Source organism: Lactuca virosa, chromosome 2, assembly GCF_052849685.1.
Source record: "Lactuca virosa cultivar CGN04683 chromosome 2, Lactuca_virosa_CGN04683_v6, whole genome shotgun sequence".
NCBI classification, from domain to species: Eukaryota; Viridiplantae; Streptophyta; class Magnoliopsida; order Asterales; family Asteraceae; genus Lactuca; species Lactuca virosa.
Genome location: NC_136427.1, coordinates 206,157,448 through 206,179,977, shown reverse-complemented (window position 1 = coordinate 206,179,977; position 22,530 = coordinate 206,157,448). Strand labels below are relative to the sequence as shown.

The following is a 22,530-nucleotide window of genomic DNA, read 5'->3' as shown; positions in this document are numbered from 1 at the left end:
CCAGAGCTGAGAATGAATCTTATCTCAGTTAGAGCTCTTGACGTCCAAGGATATGATAATCAATTCAAAAATGGCACCTGGAAGTTGTTGAAAGGTGTTATGGTTGTTGCAAGGGGAAAACTTGATGGTACTCTTTATAAAAGTCATGCAAAGTTGCTTCAACCAAGTCTCAATGTTGTTAAAGAAGAGACATCACCAAACTTGTGGCATAGAAGACTAGGCCACATGAGCGAGAAGGGATTGACGACTCTTGCAAAGAAGGAGTCCATTTCAATGGCAAAAGATGTTGCCTTGGATCCTTGTAAATACTGCCTATTCGGGAAACAACACAGAGTTTCCTTTAGCTCCACAAGAAAGAACCGCTCTGAGTTGCTGAGCCTTGTCCACTCCGACGTATGTGGACCCATTGAAGTAGAATCTCTTGGTGGAAGCCGGTATTTTGTGACATTCATTGACGATGCGTCACGAAAGGTATGGGCATACTGTTTGAGAACGAAGGACCAAGTATTGGACCGCTTCAAAGCTTTTCATGCAATGGTGGAAAGACAAACATGCAAGAAGCTAAAATGTCTCCGATCAGATAATGGAGGCGAATACTATTCCCGTGAGTTCTCTAAATACTGCACGGAACATGGTATCAGACATGAAAAGACTGTCCCACGAACCCCACAACACAATGGTGTAGCAGAACGGATGAATCGCACCATTGTTGAGAAAGTTCGATGCATGCTTAGCATGACTAAACTCCCAAAGCCATTCTGGGGTGAAGCTGTATTGACATCTTGCTATCTAATAAATAGGTCACCTTCCGCTCCATTGAATTTTGAAGTTCCGGAGAAGATATGGACGGGTAAAGACATATCATATTCTCACTTGAGAGTATTTGGGTGCAAAGCGTTTGCACATGTATCAAGTGAATTGCTGAAGAAATTGGACCTCAAATCCACTCCATGCATCTTTATTGGATATGGAGATGAAGAGTTCGGGTACAGGCTATGGGACCCAGAACTAAATAAGGTTATTCGAAGCAGAGATGTGGTTTTTTATGAAAATTAGTATTATGATTTCAAGGCACTGGTTAACAAGCAACAAAGCTCCAAAGTTTCAGATATAATATCTAAAAATAAAGATGATGTTTCCACTGAAGAAGTGGATGAAGAAGTCGATGATGCAGATCAAGAAGGTGTTGAGCAGGGGGAGCTTCCACCCCTGGATAATTCAGATCCACTGCCAGAAGTTGCAAACGAAGGAACTCAAGTTAGACGATCCGAACGAGTACGTGCTCCATCAACAAAATATCCGACTTCAAACTACATCCTTCTTACTAGTGAGGGGGAGCCAGAGAGTTTTCAAGAAGCTCAATCTCATATTGACAAAGCAAATTGGCAGAAGGCCATGGAAGATGAAATGAATTCTTTGCAGAAGAATCAAACATATGAGTTGGTAAACCTCCCCAAAGGAAAGAAAGCCTTGAAAAACAAGTGGGTTTTCAAACTGAAGAAAGACGGAAAGGGAAATACTATGAAGTATAAGGCAGACATGTTGACAAAGGTGGTGACACAAGAGAAACACAGACTATGTGCTGACATAGTTGGGATGAGGATTGTTGGACGGAGACTGGAGGGGGAGATTTGTTGTGTTCCAGCCTCCAAAGCCTCCAAAGCTACAGTAGCCATCATTGTTGACAAAATGAAACCTACGGGACAAGTTTTTCTTCCCACCCTATGATGAACACAATTAATAGACGCAACTACAATGGTGGCTGCCAAGACTATAAATAGAGACTTCATTCTTCAGTTGTATGCATCCCAAAAAACACAGAGAAACAGATAGTATAACACTTAGAGTGAGAGTGTTAGTGAAAGGGTTGTTTTTTTTGTAATAGTTGAGTGTGAGAGTTGCTCCTCCTATTGTAATTCTATTTTCGTGTTTAATAGAAGAGTTTTCCGACCCCAACAGTCATCCCGAGCCCTTCCCCTTGCTACCGGAAGTACCTGAAACAAAAACTGAAAACTGTAAGCACGAAGCTTGGTGACTCTCCCCAAACTACCACATACCATACATAATCACATAATAACATATCATGGGCCTTGCCCGCTACATCGGGCCCCGCCCGGCATCGAGCAAAGCTCGGTATACATATAAACATATCAACAATTACACATAACTAATCACATAACATAAACATATAAACATTCCTCGGGCCCCGCCCGACATCGGACCGAAATCCAGAAGCATACAAACATTCCTCGGCATTGCCCGACATCGGACCGAAGTCCAGAAACATACAAAACAGACACATGCAAGAATCAATAAGACATTAAGCATACAAACATTCCTCGAGCATTGCCCGACATTGGATCGGAACCCAGAAACATATAAACCTATATCGGGCACTGCCCGACATCGGACCTTGGTCCGGAAGATACTAGCATACATATACGGGCCGAAATTGGTGCCTTCGACCCGTTCATACAGGAGGAAACTCCCTCCAAATTCGAATGATAACTGAAGCGTCTCTGTCTTGGAATCAACTCTATACACTCCCTGAATCAAAAAACCACTTAGATACCATTTATACCCATACCCCTTTTTGGGTCAACTGTGGTCTAAGTCAAAGTCAATGTCAATGTCAAAGTCAACACTCCGAGTTGACCCAACTCGTCGAGTTTACCCTTTAACTCGCCGAGTTCCCATAATCCATAGAATCGTGGAATCGCGATCCAACTCGTCGAGTCTATCCTTGAACTCGCCGAGTTCTTCCTTTCAACAGAACCGGGACACTCCATTTCAACTCGTCGAGTCCATCCTTGAACTCGTGGAGTTCCTCAGTCTGTTAACCCTTTCTTAACCTATTAAGCCATTGTCCTTTAGATCTGAACCCTAAACTTCAGATCTCGACTGAAAAAGCCTCTCGAAGGGTAAAGTTTCCAACTTTGCCCCTTGATACCTCTCCTAAATGGATTAAGCTCAAACCCTAGCCTAAAAAGGTTAAGGTCTTAATCCAAACACCATCAAAACTAAGAGATAGGCCCGAGATCATAGATCTGGACATCTAGAGACTAAATAATCACGTAAAGCCTTGAACTTTATCCTCATGCATGCCCCTAAAATATTCAAAAGACCAAAATGATGGTCTAGAGGTTGCATGAGACTTCCATGTCCATAAAGTTGGCACCTTTATGCCACGAAAACCCCTTAAGGCCCTAGATCTGAAGTATTCCCCACTTGGGACGTCTAAAATCCCAAGAATCATGTCATTTGGACCAAAACTAGCAAAATAACCTCACAAAGGAGATCTAAGCAACTACAAGGAAAGTTTTAAGCTTTATACCAGCAAAATGTCGTAGATGAGGCAAGGATTCTGGATCTATATGATCCTTCTTGTGTCCCTAAGCTCTTCCTTCTTCCACTAGCTTCAAATACACACCAAAACTCTTAAAAATAGCTTACAAACACTCAAATGGCTTTAGGGTTTTCGAGATTTAGGGTTTGGGACTTGGAGGCTGGAAATGAGGCGAACATGAAAGGTTTAAGATGTTTAAATAGGGTGAAACCCTCAAAAATTAGGGTTTCTCCTCTGCCAGCCTACTCGTCGAGTTGAGGCCTCTCAACTCGTCGAGTAGGTTACTTAAATCACGCGGCCCATCTGATCTCTACTCGACGAGTTTGGAGCTTCCAACTCGTCGAGTTGCCCTTATAAATTGTATAATTATTAAATTAAATCCGTACCAGGAACCAGGCGTTACAATTCTCCCCACTTGTCTCAGACTTCGTCCTCGAAGTCTGCTACCTCAATAACTCCGGGTAATGTTCCGTCATCTCGTCCTCTGGCTCCTAAGTCCATTCCGAGCCCTTACGGTGCTGCCACTGCACCTTCACCAACTGTACAACCTTGTTCCTCAAGGTTTTCGTCTTCCTGTCGAGGATCGCCACCGGTTTCTCGATGTAATTCATGCGGTCGTCCACCTGAATATCACCCAAAGGCACAACTGCGGAATCATCCACTAAGCACTTCCGCAGCTGGGATACATGAAAAGTACTATGGATCTGACTAAGCTCGACTGGCAGATCCAGTCGATATGCAACCCGGCCCACCCGTGCCACAACCCTGAACGGACCGATGTACCTGGGATCCAGCTTGCCCCGCTTCTGTAACGCCTGGTTCCTGGTATACACTTAATTCATTTATTTATTCATTTTGGAATGGCTACTCGACGAGTTGGTGGCCCTAACTCGTCGAGTAGAAGGCAGTATATGCGCGGGTTTTAAGTGAGCTAGTCGACGATTCGAATACCTGACTCGACGAGTAGGATAGGCTGGATGAAACCATAATCTTTAGGGCTTGCACCCTATTTAAGCATCATATCTGGCCTCCATCCCAACCTCCATCACCTCCAAACCCTAATCTCGAAACCCTAATCAACCTTGAGTGATCTTGAGCCATTTCTTGCCATTTTTGTGATTTAAAGCTAGAAGAAGGAAGCAAAGGCTTGGAGTTGCAGAAGGAAGGTTGAAGATCCAGAGCTAAGGAATCATTTTTGTCTTGATAGAGGTATAAAGCTTATACGTTGGCTGCTATTCATTTAGATCTCCTTATTAGCTTGTATGTTGTCATTTTTGGGCCATTTCCAAGGTCATTCCGAGATTTGACCTCTTGGGGATGAAAGGACTTCAGATCTGGGCACTCTTGAGCTTTAGAAGCTCAAAGTTGCCACCTTTATTCAGCCATGGTGTCACAACTAGAAATTTCAGGTCAAAACCAAGTCCAAGGGTCTTGTATATGCAAGTGTTTTCGCTATGATACAACTATGATATATAATTGAAGTTCATATTTTCCCTAAGCCCTAATGATTATTACAAATCAAATAAGGATCACATGATATAGATATAAGGACTTGTGTTATGTTGCAACCTTGAATTCTTGAACCTTAGGGCTATCATTTTGAGTTTCCTAATCACAAGAAACATATATACATTCATTAAAATCATCCATGATATAAACAAATTCATAAAAATCAAACTTGACCATAAACACCCTTATTGGGCCATTAAGGAGTGAAAACACCTTTATTTGGGATACCTTGGGCGAAAACCCAAGTGAAAGCCCACTTAGGGGCGTAAACACCATGTTAAACCCACTTAGGGGCGTAAACACCATGGTAATATGGGGCGTAAACACCATGGTGGACCCCATTTGGGGTGAAAACGTAAGAGTAAACTCACTTTAATGGCGTAAACCCCTCCATGGACCACTTTTTGGGCGTAAACACTTAGATATTTTAAAGTGTTTACAGATTTATGAGTTGTATTTTTCCATTTTCCCATACAAATCTCAGTAAAACATGTATTAACCATCAATAAAAAAGCTTTATCCATCAATAATCCAAGCAAATGTCAAATCATTTTCTCTTTCTTTATGATGAACAAAAAACCCTCTTCCCATTTCACCAAACCCACTTTCATTTACTGAGAAGTCCGTAAACACTCTCAAAGAACTCAAGCCAAGCTTCAAAAGTCTTATTTCTTCATAACCTCTTCTAAATTCTTGTAAGTATTTCGTGCCTAACTAGAGATTTTCACATTAATTTGTTGAAATTCCTCTTAATCACACATAACTTTATGTGTTAACAAATTTAGGGTATCAAAATCTCCAAGGAATTCATCAAACACTCCAAGTGTTTTAGGCTCCAAACTTTCATCTCATCACTTCAACTACACCTTTTCACTACCTAAGGTGAGCTTCATACCCCCTTGTTTTCGAGTTTTACTACCTTTTTGGGGGAGAATACAAGCTAGTTTTGTGGTTAATCTTAGTATTATGCATGTATGTGTGTATTTTTCATGATATGTTGTGAATATGCCATGAAAACATGTTAAACTTAGTATTCGACATATCCTCCAAGTCTTGGTGATATTTGTAACCAAACTACTTGATGTAACTTTATAATATGTTGGAAAGATTAAACATGTAAAAGTTACTAGAAAGCCAAAGAAAGAATACAAAAGGGCCATACTTGACAATAAAGATAAACAAAATGGGTTATTATTATCATTTTCAGTTTTATTGGGTCTTATTTGACAATTTACGGTTTTATGGGCCAAAAATGACATTTTTCATAAAAATGGGCCTTATTTGATAATTCACGGTTTATGGGTCAGAAATGTCATTTTTACAAAGAATGGGCCTTTGTTGTAATTTTCGGCTTTAATAGGCAAAAATATCAAATTTTGACAAAAGTGAGCCTTTATTGTCAATTACGGTTTTGTTGGGCCAAAATGGTCATTTTTAATAAAGGTGGGCCTTTTATGTTATTTTTGGTACTATTTGAGCTAAAATGATTATTTGATAACAAACGGACTCGTTACAACATGTTTACTCTAAATGGGGCCTTATAAGCCCATTTACATATTTATTGGGCCATACATGGTAATTTTTACTCTAATTGGGCCTTACAAGCCCATTGACATTCCTATTGGGCCATGGTGATAATGACATTCAAATTGGGCCTTTTACGACCAATACTAGAATAATCGGGCCGCTAGTGAGAATTTTAATACACACGAGTTATTCCTGATACTTTAGGATAACTGGAAGTTATTCACGATAACAACAAATATTTTGACACTTTAGATAAAAACAATTATATTTTTATCACTATGAGTTTGTAGTCAAAATTCACTTTTGCAACATTATTTATAACGTTAAATAATGGGATACACCATTCGTGTAAATTTAGTTAAGGCTCTTGTGAGACACACCTTCATTCGTACCTACCTAGCGTACACCGTAAGCCCTGTAGTTATAACCAGAGTCTCCTGGAGGGAGAGCAAAAATTTGTGTATAGATCTATACGGGGATGACACCCCACACCTGAGCTGTTCGCTACATCTAGACGGGCCAGTCTAGGGTGACAAATGTCTTACCGAAACCGACGCCTGAAGAACATCATGACAGGCATATCAGTCATATCAAGTATGGTTATAGCGACTCACTTAGAGAATAACAAACAAATAAATTTACGGAATACACATACTATACTCATGATACAAAGTACGAACTATACAGTTACAATTTACGTTTAAACTTTCACTACTCGGGTCTTGGGGTTAAGACCACACTTTTTCAATATACAGAAAATATAGGATTTTCTGGGGAACTCTCTTTATACATTATCAAACAAAAACACACATGCTTTAGTTCAAGATTGAAACAAAACTCACAAACTATTTTTACAGAAAATATCGGATTTTCTGGTGTTTACAAACTACTACAAGGCTTTTCATACAAACTTGCTTATGAACTCACCAACATTTTATATGTTGACATTTTTCAAAATAACTTGTATTCTCAGGGACTCGTTAAATCAGGTTGGTCGATAAGAAATGAAGACTTTTGCTGTAATTTTGTTTCTCACCATACTTGATGTTTTGGATGTATTGTTATTGTTATAAACACATACAATGATGTAAAACTATGATGGTTGATATGTTTTATGTATGGTGATGATGTTGTCTTTGATTCATTTATATACACTGTGATGATATTACAAAATGAAGTCAACCGCCCCCGGACGTTTCCGCCGTCTGGTTCGGGGGTGTGACAGATTGGTATCAGATCATTGTTTATAGTGAACTACCATATCTAACCATACAAGATATGCAACTATAAATACAATGAGACTAAAACACTCTGAACAAAGATAAGAAATACTTAAAAGTTTTTAGAAGACTTGGACATCACGGTTAAACCCATATAGTTATGTAATCGTATTGGGGGTAAATATAGCCTGATCAACTATATTTATTCAAAATACAACCAACATGTGTTTGGGAGTGATCGTGGTGGGCAACGAATCTAAAACTTACCAACCTTGTATCCAAAAAGTGATAAGGAACCAAATCTAAGTAATTAAAATACTATAGGAGTATTTTAACATGTTACCTATTCTCTTGTATTTATGTATTTTGTACAAACTCTATGGCCGTATTTCATCTTCCAGAGGATCCTTACTTCCCCAACCAGGGGAACGGAGGATGGCTCGATCCCGAGCCAGAAGAGGAGCCGGAGGAAGAACCAATGGAAGACCCCGAAGAACAGGAAGAGGGACCCGCAGAACCAGTGATAGACTTCGAGGAGGAGGAGTTCGATGAGAGTGATGAGGATGACTCGGACGCGGAGTCCGAAGTTATCAACCCACCATACATGGCACGGGTGCCAGCGTACAGGATGGGCCCCCATGGCCCTGCTGGCTCCTCGATCTGTGATCTGATACATTGGGCTTTTTGCCCGCACTCCCTGTTTGAAACCCCTATGGTTTCCTCTTCTTCTCCATCTCCAAATCCAGCTCTCTTTCTCGAGCCCTCGCAATCATATCCTCCAGAGTCTTACAGCTGGATCGGCTCACAAACTGGCCGATATCACTCCACAACATCTCATTATATCAGGCCTTTTTCATCTCCTCGCCCGCCACGTACTGCGGAACAAGAAGGGCCCTCTCCCTGAACATGGCGGTGATCTCAGTCACCGTCTCAGTAGTCTGCTCGAAATCCTGGAACTCCCTAGCAAGCTGTCGCACCTTAATCATCTCCAATGGCATGTCCGACCTCCTACTACCAGTCACGTGCTCTGTCCTTTAGGAGACAGGAAGCAAGTCGGACCTTGTCCCCCTCAGGACATCGGCTCGTACGGAAAGTGTTGGCGACATCAGCCAATCACCTGCTGCTAGCAATGGGGTCCCGAGCCCCATGATAGTCTGGAGCTCCACAAGCTCGGAACTCCCTGAATGTCATCGTGCATGCCCCTAGCATGGCCGCCATCTCGATGCGGAATGCACCTAACCTCTCGTCAAGAATCTCCAAGATGCCCTCCTTGACCATACTGAAGATCACAGGAGTCTGGTCCAAAATATTATGTGTGACCTCAGATAAAATGAACTCCCTCATTTGTTCATCGAGCTGCCCAGCTCCAGAGCCCGAGCCTGATCCCTCACCGGCACCTGAACCGCCAACTGGTCTAGTGCGTAGCGTCACCATACTGAAAATACACCATAACAAATCATCAGAATACTCATCATAACTCGAGGGATCACACACACTACAGTTCCCTGGATTCATCTCATCCCTCCTTGATTCGAGTACGGATCCTCTGCTTTCAGTAGTACGGGCCCATACTACCTTCCACATCTATCCGTACTTTCCTCAAGAATTGCCTTGACTCCACCAAGTCCCTTCTACTACTACTGCTCTTAGCGCTAATCTCATCCTAGGCTTGCCCTAGGGTAATCTCTGACCCACTCTCCGCCATCAGCTGCATACGAAGTCCCTGCTATCTCTCCCTAACTAGCTTGCGAATACCATTACATATCACTAAGACTAGATAATTCTTCGAATAAGAGGTCCTACCCTACAACGGTTGGACTCAGACAAGAGCTGTGAAATAGAGCTAGACCTAACCTTCTGAAATTATTTAGTCCTCGTAATATGTAACTTAACGTATTCGTTTACTAGTTACTTAAAGATAACTAGAACTCCTAAAAGCACAAAGCAAGCAACATTCAAGCATTGAGTAAACCAAACCAAGCATATTCTAATTGGCTGCCATATTACTTAGTAATCAGTACTAGCAAACAGTTTAATAAGCTTATACAACAGGCATACAAGGCATCCTTCCTAGATCCTCAGTCCTAATCTAGCATGCAGTTCTCATACACATATAACAGGCATACAAGGCATCATTCCTAGATCCTTAGACCTAATCTAGCATGCAGTTCTCATAATCATATCATAACATAACAAACTTGTATAGGTAATTTGGGAGAACTTACTTGAGCTCGGCTGATTGAATGCACCACACCCTTTTCTCTTTTCAAAATCCTTTTTGTAAAAATGGTTTTTCTTTTAAAATTTTTATACCAAGTCCTTAGTTTGAGTTCAGACACACCTGAGAGTGTGCCCGAATCCCTTAAACCAAGGCTCTGATACCAACTTGAAATATCCCAAAAATACGGTCAAAAAACTTCGTTTTTAATTATTAGAAAAACCATAGTTATCAAATCATCACATAAAATCATAAGTCATTGTATATCAAAACATCATAAACATCTGTCAAATATATCAGAGTAAAAACATGCCAGACTAAAATCATGGTGTGTGCGCTGCAGTCATCCCGAGCTCTTCCCCTTGCTACCGGAAGTACCTGAAACCAAAACAGAAAACTGTAAGCATGAAGCTTAGTGAGTCTTCCCAAACTACGACATACCATACATAATCACATAATCACATAATCACATAATAACATATCATGGGTCTTGCCCGCTACATCGGGCCCCGCTCGGCATCGGACAAGTACGACATCGGGCCCCGCCCGACATCAGATCGAGATCGGACATCAGGCCCCGCCCGACAGCAAGCAAAGCTCGGTATACATATAAGCATATCAAGAATTACACATAACTAATCACATAACATAAACATATAAACATTCCTTAGGCCCCGTCCGACATCGGATCGAAATCCGGAAGCATACAAACATTCCTCGGGCATTGCCCGACATCAAACCGAAGTTCGGAAACATACAAAACAGTCACATGCAAGCATCATGACGACATCAAGCATAAAAACATTCCTCGGGCATTGCCCGGCATCGGAACGGAACCCGAAAACATATAAACCTACATCGGGCACTACCCGGCATCGGACCTTGGTCTGGAACATACCAGCATACATATACGGGCCGACATTGGTGCCTTCGACCCGTTCATACACGAGGAAACTCACCTCCAAAGTCGAATGATAGCTGAAGCGTCTCTGTCTCGGAATCAGCTCTACACACTCCCTGAATCAAAACATCCCCTTAGATTATACTCATACCCCTTTTTGGGTCAACTGTGGTCAAAATCAAATTCAAAGTCAAGGTCAAATTCAACGCTCCGATTTGACCCAACTCGTCGAGTTTACCCTTCAACTCGCCGAGTTCCCATAATCCATGGAATCGTGGAATCGCGATCCAACTCGTCGAGTTCCTCAGTCTGTTAACCCTTTCTTAACTTATTAAGCCATTGTCCTTTAGATCTGAACCCTACACTTCATATCTCGACTGAAAAAGCCTCTAGAACGGTAAAGTTTCCAACTTTTCCCCTTGATACCTATCCTAAATGGATTAAGCTCAAACCCTAGCCTAAAAAGGTTAAGGTCTTAATCCAAACACCATCAAAACTAAGAGATAGGCCCTGAGATCATAGATATGGACTCTAGGGACTAAATAATCACATAAAGCCTTGATATTATCCTCATGCATGGCCCTCAAAGCTTCAAAAGACTAAAATGATGGTCTAGAGGTTGCATGAGACTTCCATGGCATAAAGTTGGCACCTTTATGCCATAAAAACCCCTTAAGGCCTTAGATCTGAAGTATTCCCCACTTGGGACGTCCAAAATCCCAAGAATCATGTCATTTGGACCAAAACTAGCAAAATAACCTCACAAAGGAGATCTAAGCAACTACAAGGAAAGGTTTAAGCTTTATACCAGCAAAATGTCATGGATGAGGCAAGGATTCTGGATCTATATTCTCCTTTTGTATCCTTAAGCTCTTACTTCTTCCACTAGCTTCAAATACACACCAAAACTCTCAAAAATAGCTCACAAACACTCAAATGGCTTTAGGGTTATCGAGATTTAGGGTTTGGGACTTGGAGGCTGGAAATGAGGCCAACATGAAAGATTTAAGACGTTTAAATAGGGTGCAAACCCCGGAAATTAGGGTTTCTCCTCTACCATCCTACTCGTCGAGTTGAGGCCTCTCAACTCGTCGAATAGGGTACTTAAATCACGCGGCCCATCTGATCTCTACTCGACGAGTTTGGGGCTTCCAACTCGTCGAATTGCCCTTATAAGTTGTATAACTATTAAATTAAATATGTACCAGGAACCAGACGTTACAATTATGTTGTGCAAAGTACTAGATAATCTTAAACATGTTTGGATATCAAATAATGTTTAAAAATACAACTTTAAGAATGTCATAATCATCATCACAACATATCTTACAAGCATAATAATTTACAAGCCATGATACAAAACAAGTCTCTTATTCATTCAACACACTCTTATTACTTTCCAACAGTCATAGTACCACTACATGTGATACATAAAGTTTGGAGTAAATTAAGTGAATGGTCCCTGTGGTTTGAGGTAATCTATGTGCTTGATCCCTAATTTTTTTTCTTAACTCAGACAGTCCCTAAAATGTAATTTTGTTGAACGTTTGATCCCTTCCAGACCTAAAAATATTTTCCATTTTTATTTCTTTTTAATTTGTTAATTAATTATTTATTAAAAAATATTATTACAAACAATCGGGTCCCACCCCTTACCTTCACCCTTCCTATTGTCTTTTAATCATCATCATTGACCGATTTCTTCCAAAAACAGTTGGATACCACCACTACACACTCCTTCATCCCTCCCCCCTTCCTGCACCTTCGTCGGAATGCTCCCCCTTTTTTACCTTTGCTAGAAAGCTCTCAGCCACCTCCTCACCATTCCATGTCAGACATCAATTTCTCTCGCCGGAAATCCTAACAACATCTTCTCCATCAACACCACTGCCTTCTTCAACCTCGATCGAGATGAAGGCGTGATACCAGATCTTAGGGCTCCATACTGTTGCTCAATCCCTACGTCGGAGGTTGTGTTAGCGAACCACCACTGATGCTTGGACCACCATCGACCTCTAGGCCAACATTAGTGGTGTTATGGTTCCATTACCGCCTCAGATGATGCCCCATGAACCGATCCATTTGGTTCCCTTCCATTTCTTTCCTTACCATTCTTAATATGTATTATGATATAATCAAACCAAATATAGAGCCCTAAAATAACAAGATTAAAGATATGTCTCCTAACTCTCTTGGTGATTTGGGTATATTAGGATCTGAAGTATTTGGTTTATGATTTGTGATTTGTTTTTTCATCGGGTTGGTGATTCAAATTCCAAATTAAATTTTTAGGCATTAGGATGTACCCCCATCATTGATCTTCTTCATCCTCAAAAAAACCTAGACTTAGGTGTGTGTACCCTATCTGGATACTTGTGAGGGCCTTATATGTTGGAAGATACCTAGAGGAAAAGAGCTTAAGCCAAATGGAGACGCCGAGTGGTTTTTCTAGACCACAACTCGGGACATGGTTCATGGACACTAAGGTGTTCGAGGAATGGAGTGATATTGGCATAGTGATGGTGCTGGATCAAATATCACGTTTGAGTGGGAAGTTCTAGTGATGGGAACAATGACAAGTACTACTCTCGAACGGCAACGTGCATACTTGTATGTGCAACGTCGGAGTAGTGAACGCAACGAATCAGGAAAAATGTTACGAGTGAGAGTCGCGCCTCACTTAGTGCATTGGGTCAAGTCGGTTACATTAGTAGTGAATGAGGTTTTTACCTCTTGGGTTAGTGATGGACCCAGTGGGGTAAGGTTGGGCCGGCCACTTAGTAGTGAACGGTTTTTGCCTTCAGGTTAGTGATGGACCTACATGCGGGGTGTCTACCTTACGGGTTAGTGATGGACTCATGTGTGGGGAATCTTCCTTGCGGGTTAGTGATGGACCCAGAGCTAGTAATAATTATTAATTATCTAATACTAAAAGATAAATAATAACGGTAGACCCTAATGATTCTCTAGTGAAGAACATGCGATGTATGTGATGTATATGGTGTGTGTGATGTATGTGTGGTATGTGATGCATGAGATGTATGTGATGATATGCTATGTGTGTTTTCCTAACATTGTACCTATGGTTGATCCCCAAACTTATTTTTTTTTGGCTTTATAGGGGCACAATGTGAGTTTTTTTGGTCTAAATGGTCACTGTCGCATGGTGAACCAACTATTACAGGGACTAAAAGAGCAGGTCGTATCTTAGTTAAGGGACCCTTAAAACCCGACAAAAACTTTAGGGATTGAATCGACCAATCCTAGAAACTTTGTAGGGCATTTGTGTCATAGATTGTTTATTAATATTTAATATGAAAATATATTTTTTGAGTATCCATCTTGTAGTTTCATGAGCAAATAAGCTTTGTATTGAATTACAAAGAATGTCCACATAATACACATGGTACGATTCCTTGGCGCTATTTGGCCTGAATAATACATAAATTTAATAAAAAAATAAAAAATATGTAAACATTAACTATGTTTTTCTTTTTGTCTATAAAAATGATGCATACAATCATGATGATGATGTCAAGATCCACATGAACACTGTTGACCATCCAGTAAGTGCAAATGCTGCAGCTAAGTAACTCCACATTGTCAGAACTGAACATTCCTCTTGTCCCACATTGAACAATTGTGTCATTGTACCTTGCATACAAATCATTTATAATCTCAATTCCTTATTCAAATTTAGTCATTTATTTTAATAATATTTTGATCATGTGTCATATAATATACTATAATAAGATAAGAATTGCTTACTGATATTCATGGCCGGTGGCACTGTGTACTGAATCAATAGCACAAAACTGAAAAGCGGGTCATCAGGAAGTAATCCCAGACGAGCAGCTGTTTTGATCACAAGGATTCCAACCATGGGAAGAATCACAAAACGTACACAAATGATTGTGATGATGATAATAGGTCTAATGCTTGCCCTCCTCATACCTTTAATTAAGTTCATTATCAAATCAAATTACTTAAATCTTTAAAAAGTGATTTTTCATCACCACAATACAATTGCTTAAGAAGCTACCAACTTCAATTTCATGGTTGTTTACCTTGTATTAAGTTTCCTCCTAGTATAAGAGTGATACAAGGTATCGTTGCATCGCTGGATTTATAAAAAAAAGTTAAAATGTTAGATAGATAAGCCAAAACAAAAGCTTCTTAAATTACTACTAATTTCAACCGAAATCAAACAAGCATTACCCAAGTAGGGTGACTGAATCTTGGATCACTCGTAATGGAGCATCATCACCAATCACAAGCTTTTTCAGCCATGGGGTTGCCCCGAATATCAGTCCTACAATCTGCGGATAGATATAATTAGATTATTATAAGTTTCAAGTAGACATGTTTCATAAACCGACTTTCTAAAACTTACAGAACCAAGGGTTGGAGGTGCCATGAGTTTTTCCAATAATACATTGAGTATATCCACTAGTTTACCTGAGAAAGATTCGTCTTTCTTCTCATCCTTTTTTACACTCTGCACAAATCCATGGACGCTATGATTAACATTTCATACAACATAATTATCAATATATTGTTAGTTTAACACTAAAGGCTTACGGGTTGTATTTGTGTGTCTTCACTAGTCGCGTATGATAATGGCACAACTACATCAATATATTCTTGGCTTGTTCCATTTAGAAGGGAAGTTTTTTCATTTGCATTCAAGTCTTTGTTGGGTTCTTGTGGTAATTCCTCGACTTCTTTCATGTACTTTGAACCTGACCTTTTTATTAACTGGTAAGTGTATGTCCAAATGTATAAGCTAGCCAACTGCATGCACCATAATCTTGAATTAGATCCCACTAATTAATGATGTCACAATTTTGGTAAAATTTAATGAAAAAAAAAGTCGACTCACCGCCATTGAGAATGATGAATATGAGAGTCCTTTGGATTTACAGATACTATGTTCTCCAAAAGGGCTGCCACCCTCCGTGCATATTGCAGGGACAATTATCAATAACATGTTTCCAAGATTTCCTACCATCGAAGAGAACAATAAAAAATAAAAATCAGGAAAAATGATAATATGAATGCAAAGTGTTCACTTCAATTGGTAGCAAAAATAACAAAGTTAAAGAGAATTTTCTTATCCCCATGTGTTTTATGAAAATATCAATAAAAATATACTAAGTTAGTAAAGAGTTTGGTTTCATGAAGTTATATATAGATAAACAAAATGAGAAATATAAGTTATAAATACCTGTGGAACACATAGCTATGAGCAGGCCCTCTAAATGTGGTTTTGGTTTAATTAGTTTTGCTGCAATCCACCCCAATATTCCTCCACAAAGAAATGTTATTCCAATATTTATTGGCATAAACCACCTACACGATAATTTAAAACGCCATGATATATACATAATCATCATTCTCAACATGAACAATGAAATAAGCTCTTAATTACCATGAGATAATGTCTTCGAGGGTGACTGTTTTTGCAAGACTAGCAAAAATAAGCGAGGGAGTAAACACCACGAAAACAATCTGCACAATTTAAAGCTTCCTTTTTTTAGACTTCGTGGGGTCGAAACTTAAAAAAACAATTTAAGTATCACACACAAAGTAATCTATAAAAGACTCATATATGTTTTATATTATAACAAGTAGTCAAGTACATACCTTATTTAGTGACTTTCGAGTATCGCTAGAGAGAATATTGAAGTAATCGGTAGCCATAATTGCTCCAATTGCACTCAGCAACAACACCTCCAATATTGGCATTGATGCCACCTCAAACAACGATAAAAAACCCATTTCCTGTGTGAATTGTTAACACTTAATTCTGAGCTTCGTTCTTATGTTTGCGTCTACTTTTTATTCACGTTTATATCATACGAGGGTGAAGGGTGTTGCTAATCAATGAAAGATCCTGGCTGATGTTGTTGGACCAAAAGCCAATTTGGATTTGAATTCAAAAGATTTTTAAATGACTTAATAAAAGAGTATCTTGAAATTTTGAGGAAACATTGAATGGAGGACAATATGATAAGGAAACGACAGAATAACATTAGCAAGTTGCTTTTGGATTCCAACCTTTAAAAAGTTAAAACATCAGAAAACAGATAGAAGAGTCTTCTATGCACGCCGCCTATTATGAACTGATTTTACCCTTCTGCCCTCCACGAAGTCGGGGCTTCATATATAAAGCACATGCATAATGAATTTAATAAAGCTGGCTGGGATTTGGGAATTATAGTAACAGAATTTCTTGACGGATTCTGATTAATTTAAGATATAAATACTGATTCTTATCTATTTAATTAAATTAGTAAAGACTAGACCGACTGGAGATAGATAAAGAGAGTCTCTTTTTTGACTTAAATTAGTAAAGACTACAATCACACTAGGGTCATAGTTAGAATTTTAGAATAAGAGAGCCTTACATCGAATAAAATATTAAAGAATATTTAATTTCAAGTAACTGTGAAAAAACGTAGAAATAGACTTTCCCAACATCATCATCTATTAATATCAATTTAGGACAAATAGACATATGTTTTCAGATACTTACAAAGAAAACCTCACTACATAAACTTTAATCTACTCTCACAACGATCACATACAACCTAATCTATAAAGATTAAGAACAACTGAAGAACTAACAAGAATATACAAACCCTAATCCTTCACAACAAATGAGAGAGAGAAAACAACTGATCTGAAAAATATCTACTGGCTAATGAACAGATAACACTGCAGCTCCAACATATATACTCCGGGTAAACGGAGTCTTTAATCCGCGTGTTAACCCGACTACATTATCACCCATTATGCACCGTAGTCATCAACTTCAAAACAATGTCACAACTAACCCAAATTACACAAATAAATATCAGAATCAACCTAATACTTTTCATATAACCCCCTGCAATATTCCTGAAATGACAAGTTTGCAATATCCACAATATTTAACACCCATCCTCAAACTTGACATTTAAGGAAGAACATCAACTTTTATTGAAAGGATTAATCAAACCAATTTCATTTAACAAAAATTTATGTTTAGAAATACTTAAAAACTTTGTTAAAATATTAGCTCTTTGTTTAGAAGAATTTATGTTTTCAACTTTTAAAATACCATTTGCTATCTTTTCTCTAACAAAGTGTAAATCAATTTCAAAATGCTTTGTTTTCTCATGAAAAACAGGATTTAATGTAAGCTTAATAGCAGACTCATTGTCACAAAAGACTTTTACTGGTATCAAATTTTTTATACCCAAATCAAACATTAGTTTAAAATCCAAATAATTTCACAAGTAACAGAACCCAAAGCCCTGTATTCAGACTCTGTTGAAGATCGGGATACAATTGCTTTTTGTTTACTTTTCCAGGAAATTAATGAATTTTCAAAATAAACTAAATATCCAATAACTGACTTCCTAGAATTAAGACATTTTGCCCAGTCAGCATTTACATAACCAATTAAGTCAAAATTTTCTGACTTAACTATAGAAATACCTTTTCCAGGACTTCCCTTCAAATATCTAAGCAATCTAAATGCTATATTTAGATGTAATTTATGAGGTTTATGCATAAACTGACTGAGAATTTGAACACAATATGATATACATGGTCTTGTAATAGTTAGATATATAAGTTTTCCAATTAATTTCTGAAATTCAGCAACATTCTCAAGTAAATGATCATTATCAACACAACTTCTTTTTGGAACAAAATTTGCCTCTAAAGGAGTTGAAAATGCTTACAACTTAACATTCCAAACTCATGTAAAAGTTCAAAACATTATTTCCTTTGATTCAAACACACACCTTCACTTGTACTTAAAACTTCAATTCCTAGAAAATAGCTTAATTTTCCCAGATCTTTTATTAAAAACTTTGAATTTAGAAAAGATTTTACATTTTGAAGCTCAATTTCATTATTTCCTGTTAGAATAATATCATTTACATAGACTAACAGAACAATAATTGAATTATTATCCTTTTTAACAGATAAAGAGTAATCATTTATACTTTGAGAAAAACCACAACTAATTAATTCAGAACACAATTTTTCATTCCATTTTCTAGGAGCCTATTTTAAACCATATAATGACTTAACCAATTTACACACTCTAGTATCACCTTTAGTGTGATACCCTTGAGGTAGGTTCATATACACATCCTCAGTTAAATCTCCATAAAGGAATGCATTAATTATTAATATCTAGTTGATATAAAGGCCAAGATTTGTTTACAGATAAAGAAATAACTATACGAACTGTAACAATCTTTGCTACAGGAGAAAAGGTTTCCTAATAGTCAACCCATTCTCTTTGATTATAGCCTTTGGCTACAAGACGGGCCTTATATCTTTCTACTTATCCATTGGGTTTATACTTGATTATATAAACCCACTTACATCCTATTGGTTTTCTTTTTTTAGGAAGATCTACAATATCCCATCTATGATTACGATATAATGCTTCCATTTCATTATTCATTTCCTCAACCCAATTTGGGTCTAAGAGGCTTCTTCAAAACGTTTTTGGTTCAATTGTTTTATTTAGATTAGAACAGGAACACTTATTTTCAATACTAAGAACTGAGTAATTTAATGTATGTTCAATACCATATCTATGCCTCCCTTCAACAATATAATCATTGAATTTCACATGCATTCGAGACTCTCTTCTATACCTAGATGCCCCTTGGCATAGTCCTATCAGATGAAGGTTCAGATGCCTCGCTAGTATGGTTATTATTATTCAATGTAGTATAAAAAAAAGCTTCATCCAGATTCTAAGCTGCATTAGAACCATCCATCTGATGGTTAACACTCAAATCATTTAGATTAGTCAAATCATTCACATATTCAAAACTATTTTGATCATCATAGGTAAAAGGATCTACTGAATTTTTAAAATCAATTTGATTTTCAATAATTGTTGATTTCAGTTTAAAAGGAAAAACTGATCCATAAAACTTCACATCCCTGGAAACAAAAATAGAATTTGTATCAAGACTTAATAGCTTATAACCCTTTTTCTTAGAAGAATAACCTAACAAAACACATTTTTAGCACGTTTAGAAAACTTATCATGATTATTAAGTTTCGTAGCAAAACATAGGCTACCAAAAACTCTTAAGTGTTCAAAAACAAGCATTTTCTTAAAAACAAGTTCATAAGGAGATTGACCTTTCAGAACAGAGGTTGGCATTCTGTTTATCAAAAAAACTGAAGTTAGAATAGCCTCCCCCTAATACTTTATAGGAAGACCAGACTAAAAAAGTAAAGATCTAGCAACATTAAGAATATGTCTGTGTTTCCTTTCCACCACCCCATTTTGTTGTGGTGTGTAAACACAGGAGGTTTGATGAAAAATACCATTAAGTTCAAAAAAAGATTTCATCTTATGATTTAAAAATTCAGTCCCATTATCAGAAAGAACTGTTTTAATTTTAGAATCAAACTGATTTAACAAAATATTAAAAAATGAAGTAAAACAAATATAAACTTCATCTTTACTTTTCAAAAGATAAACCCATGTAGCCCTTGTGAAATCATCCACAATAGTCAAGAAAAACCTATAGCCTTCTCTAGTAAACACTCTATAAGGACCCCACATATCTAAATGAATCAACTCTCCAAGTTTGGACGAACTATGAACACTAAGAGGGAAGGACTCACGAGTTTTCTTAGCCTTGTCACAAACATCGAAATGAGGAAGAGAAGAATTATCAAAGTTAAGTTTATCTTTTAAAGAATTTTAAAGCTTGTTTAGCAGGATGACCTAACCTACTATGCCATGTAAGTTTAGAAACACAACATTTAACAAAATTACAAGAGCTAATACCTGAGAGAAAAGCATCAAGATAATACAAACCCCCAAACTCTCTACCATTCTCCACAACCTTCTGTGATTGTAAACCCTGAATTTTACAACAATGCTCATTAAAAACAACTTCACAATTTGTGTCTTTGCACAACTTGTGAATAGAAAGAAGGTTTACATTAAATTCAGGAACCACAAAGACATCAAAAAGTGTTAGTTTTTCAGAAAACTACAAGTTTCCAATTTTATCAATCTTAGCAGAAGAACCATTTGGATGATTAACAATAAGATTTAGTTTAGAAACATCAACAATATCTTGTAGAAGTGACTCAGATGAAGTCATATGTTGATTAGCACCTGAGTCAACAATCCACTTTTGATGATTAATAGTAGAGTTATAAGACCTAAAAAGAGGAATACCTGCCATATTGGCACTGACAGGAGTATCCTCAGAAGCAGAGGACTTTTCATTAATAAGACTCAAGAGTTTATTATACTGCTCACTTGTGAGACAATAAGTTCCACCACTCCCAGAGACACTCGAAGTAGCACCAGAAGAAGAAGAACTACTAGAAGGAACATAAGAAGAATTAACAGAAAATGATTTATTCTGATTTCTTTGATTACCACTGTTAAATTCATTCCTAGGTTTAAAGTCTTTTGGATAACCAATCAATTTATAACACCTGTCAATAAGGTGCCCCTTAAGACCGCAGTTCTTACATTGTAAGTTTTGATTTCTTCCCTTACTAGAATTAGAACCTTGACCTCTTTTATCATTAAACCTACTGTTAAATGCAGATGATTGAGTTTTAGACACACTAGAGACAGATGACAAAACCCCATTCTTCTGATGAGATTCCTCTCTAGAAACAATTGAGAAAGCAGTTTTAACATTTGGAAGAGGATCCATCAGAAGAATATGACTCTTTACTTGATTAAAAGAATCATCAAGACCACTTAAAAACTACATTAGTTTCATGAGTTTTGAATGATCATTATATTTAGTAGCAGCTTCACAAGTACATTCAGCAAGATTAGTAAGACCATTAAATTCTTTCAAAAGAGTATCAAGTTTATTAAAGTATTCAGACAGAGAAGATCCATCTTGTTTAAGTGAATTAATGCGTTGATGTATACTAAAAATAACAGATCCATCAGCCTTGTTATGGGTTTCAAAAAGCTCATTCCATATATCTACAATAAACTCAGAGTATGCATGTCTAGAATAAATTGACTCAGACAAAGATCCAAGGATCCAAGAACATACTACAACATTGACACGTTCCCATTTTATAGATTTAAGTTCATCAGTAGAGTCCTTCTTGACAGTCCCTTCTACAAACCCTAATTTATTTCTAGCCTTAAGACTTCTTATCATATATCTACGACATACACGAAAATTATCGGTTCCAGTTAGTTTGAAACTCACAATTGTAGTAACAGTATTATCAGATGGATGTATATACAAAGGGTCATCGTAGTTCACAGGATCAACCTTAGAACCATTACCAGTCTCAGGAGGAGATGTAGAGTCAGTCATAGTACTCACACAGAATTAAACAAGTAGAAAGCACACAACAATAAAAAAACAAACACAGACTACTATGATCCTTAAGTGTCCAGATGGTCACCACGGTATGTTGGGGCCCAAGACAAGAACCACAGAGTCAAGAAACAATCACAGAGATTAAAGAACTAGAAAAAAAAACAATAACTGGTGTACTCAAGACAACCAGGATCTCCCACATCTACAACTAGAACAAGGATGGAAGGGAACAAGAAACGCTCACAGAGCTATAAGCTGAAGAACCAAAACGGATCGACTCCTGTTACTCTATTCCCTTTAAAAGTTAACGGTGATGAAATCCGTTAACAAGAGTTATTTTAGAGAACATGATTAATCGATCGAAGAACAACGAAGATTTGATTCGGTAATCAAGGATCTCTACTTGACGACGACTGTCACTCAAGGATCTCCACTCGAAGACAAGCCTGCAAGATCAC

The 22,530-nt window shown here is 37.8% G+C and overlaps 1 protein-coding gene across 1 annotated transcript; it reads right to left on the bottom strand.

The window, feature by feature from the left end:
- Positions 1 to 14,069: 14,069 nt before the first annotated feature.
- Positions 14,070 to 16,731, bottom strand: LOC145156742 (protein PIN-LIKES 7-like). Its single transcript, XM_079076002.1, has 10 exons — positions 16,368 to 16,731; positions 16,153 to 16,232; positions 15,949 to 16,073; positions 15,604 to 15,725; positions 15,303 to 15,515; positions 15,115 to 15,219; positions 14,940 to 15,040; positions 14,789 to 14,841; positions 14,490 to 14,675; positions 14,070 to 14,375 (listed from the first exon to the last, which is right to left on the bottom strand). The coding sequence occupies exons 1-10, from the start codon at positions 16,500 to 16,502 to the stop codon at positions 14,242 to 14,244; spliced, it is 1,254 nt and encodes a 417-aa protein (XP_078932128.1). The 5' UTR covers positions 16,503 to 16,731; the 3' UTR covers positions 14,070 to 14,241.
- Positions 16,732 to 22,530: the final 5,799 nt, after the last annotated feature.

Bases quoted from the DNA above. Each gene is read 5' to 3' on its own strand.
- LOC145156742 (XM_079076002.1), bottom strand. From the start codon at position 16,502: ATGGGTTTTTTATCGTTGTTTGAGGTGGCATCAATGCCAATATTGGAG. The intron at 15,726-15,948 runs GTATTTATAACT...CTTCGATGGTAG, and splicing joins CATAGCTATGTGTTCCACAG to GAAATCTTGGAAACATGTTA. The intron at 15,041-15,114 runs GTAAGTTTTAGA...ATCTATCCGCAG, and splicing joins CACCTCCAACCCTTGGTTCT to ATTGTAGGACTGATATTCGG.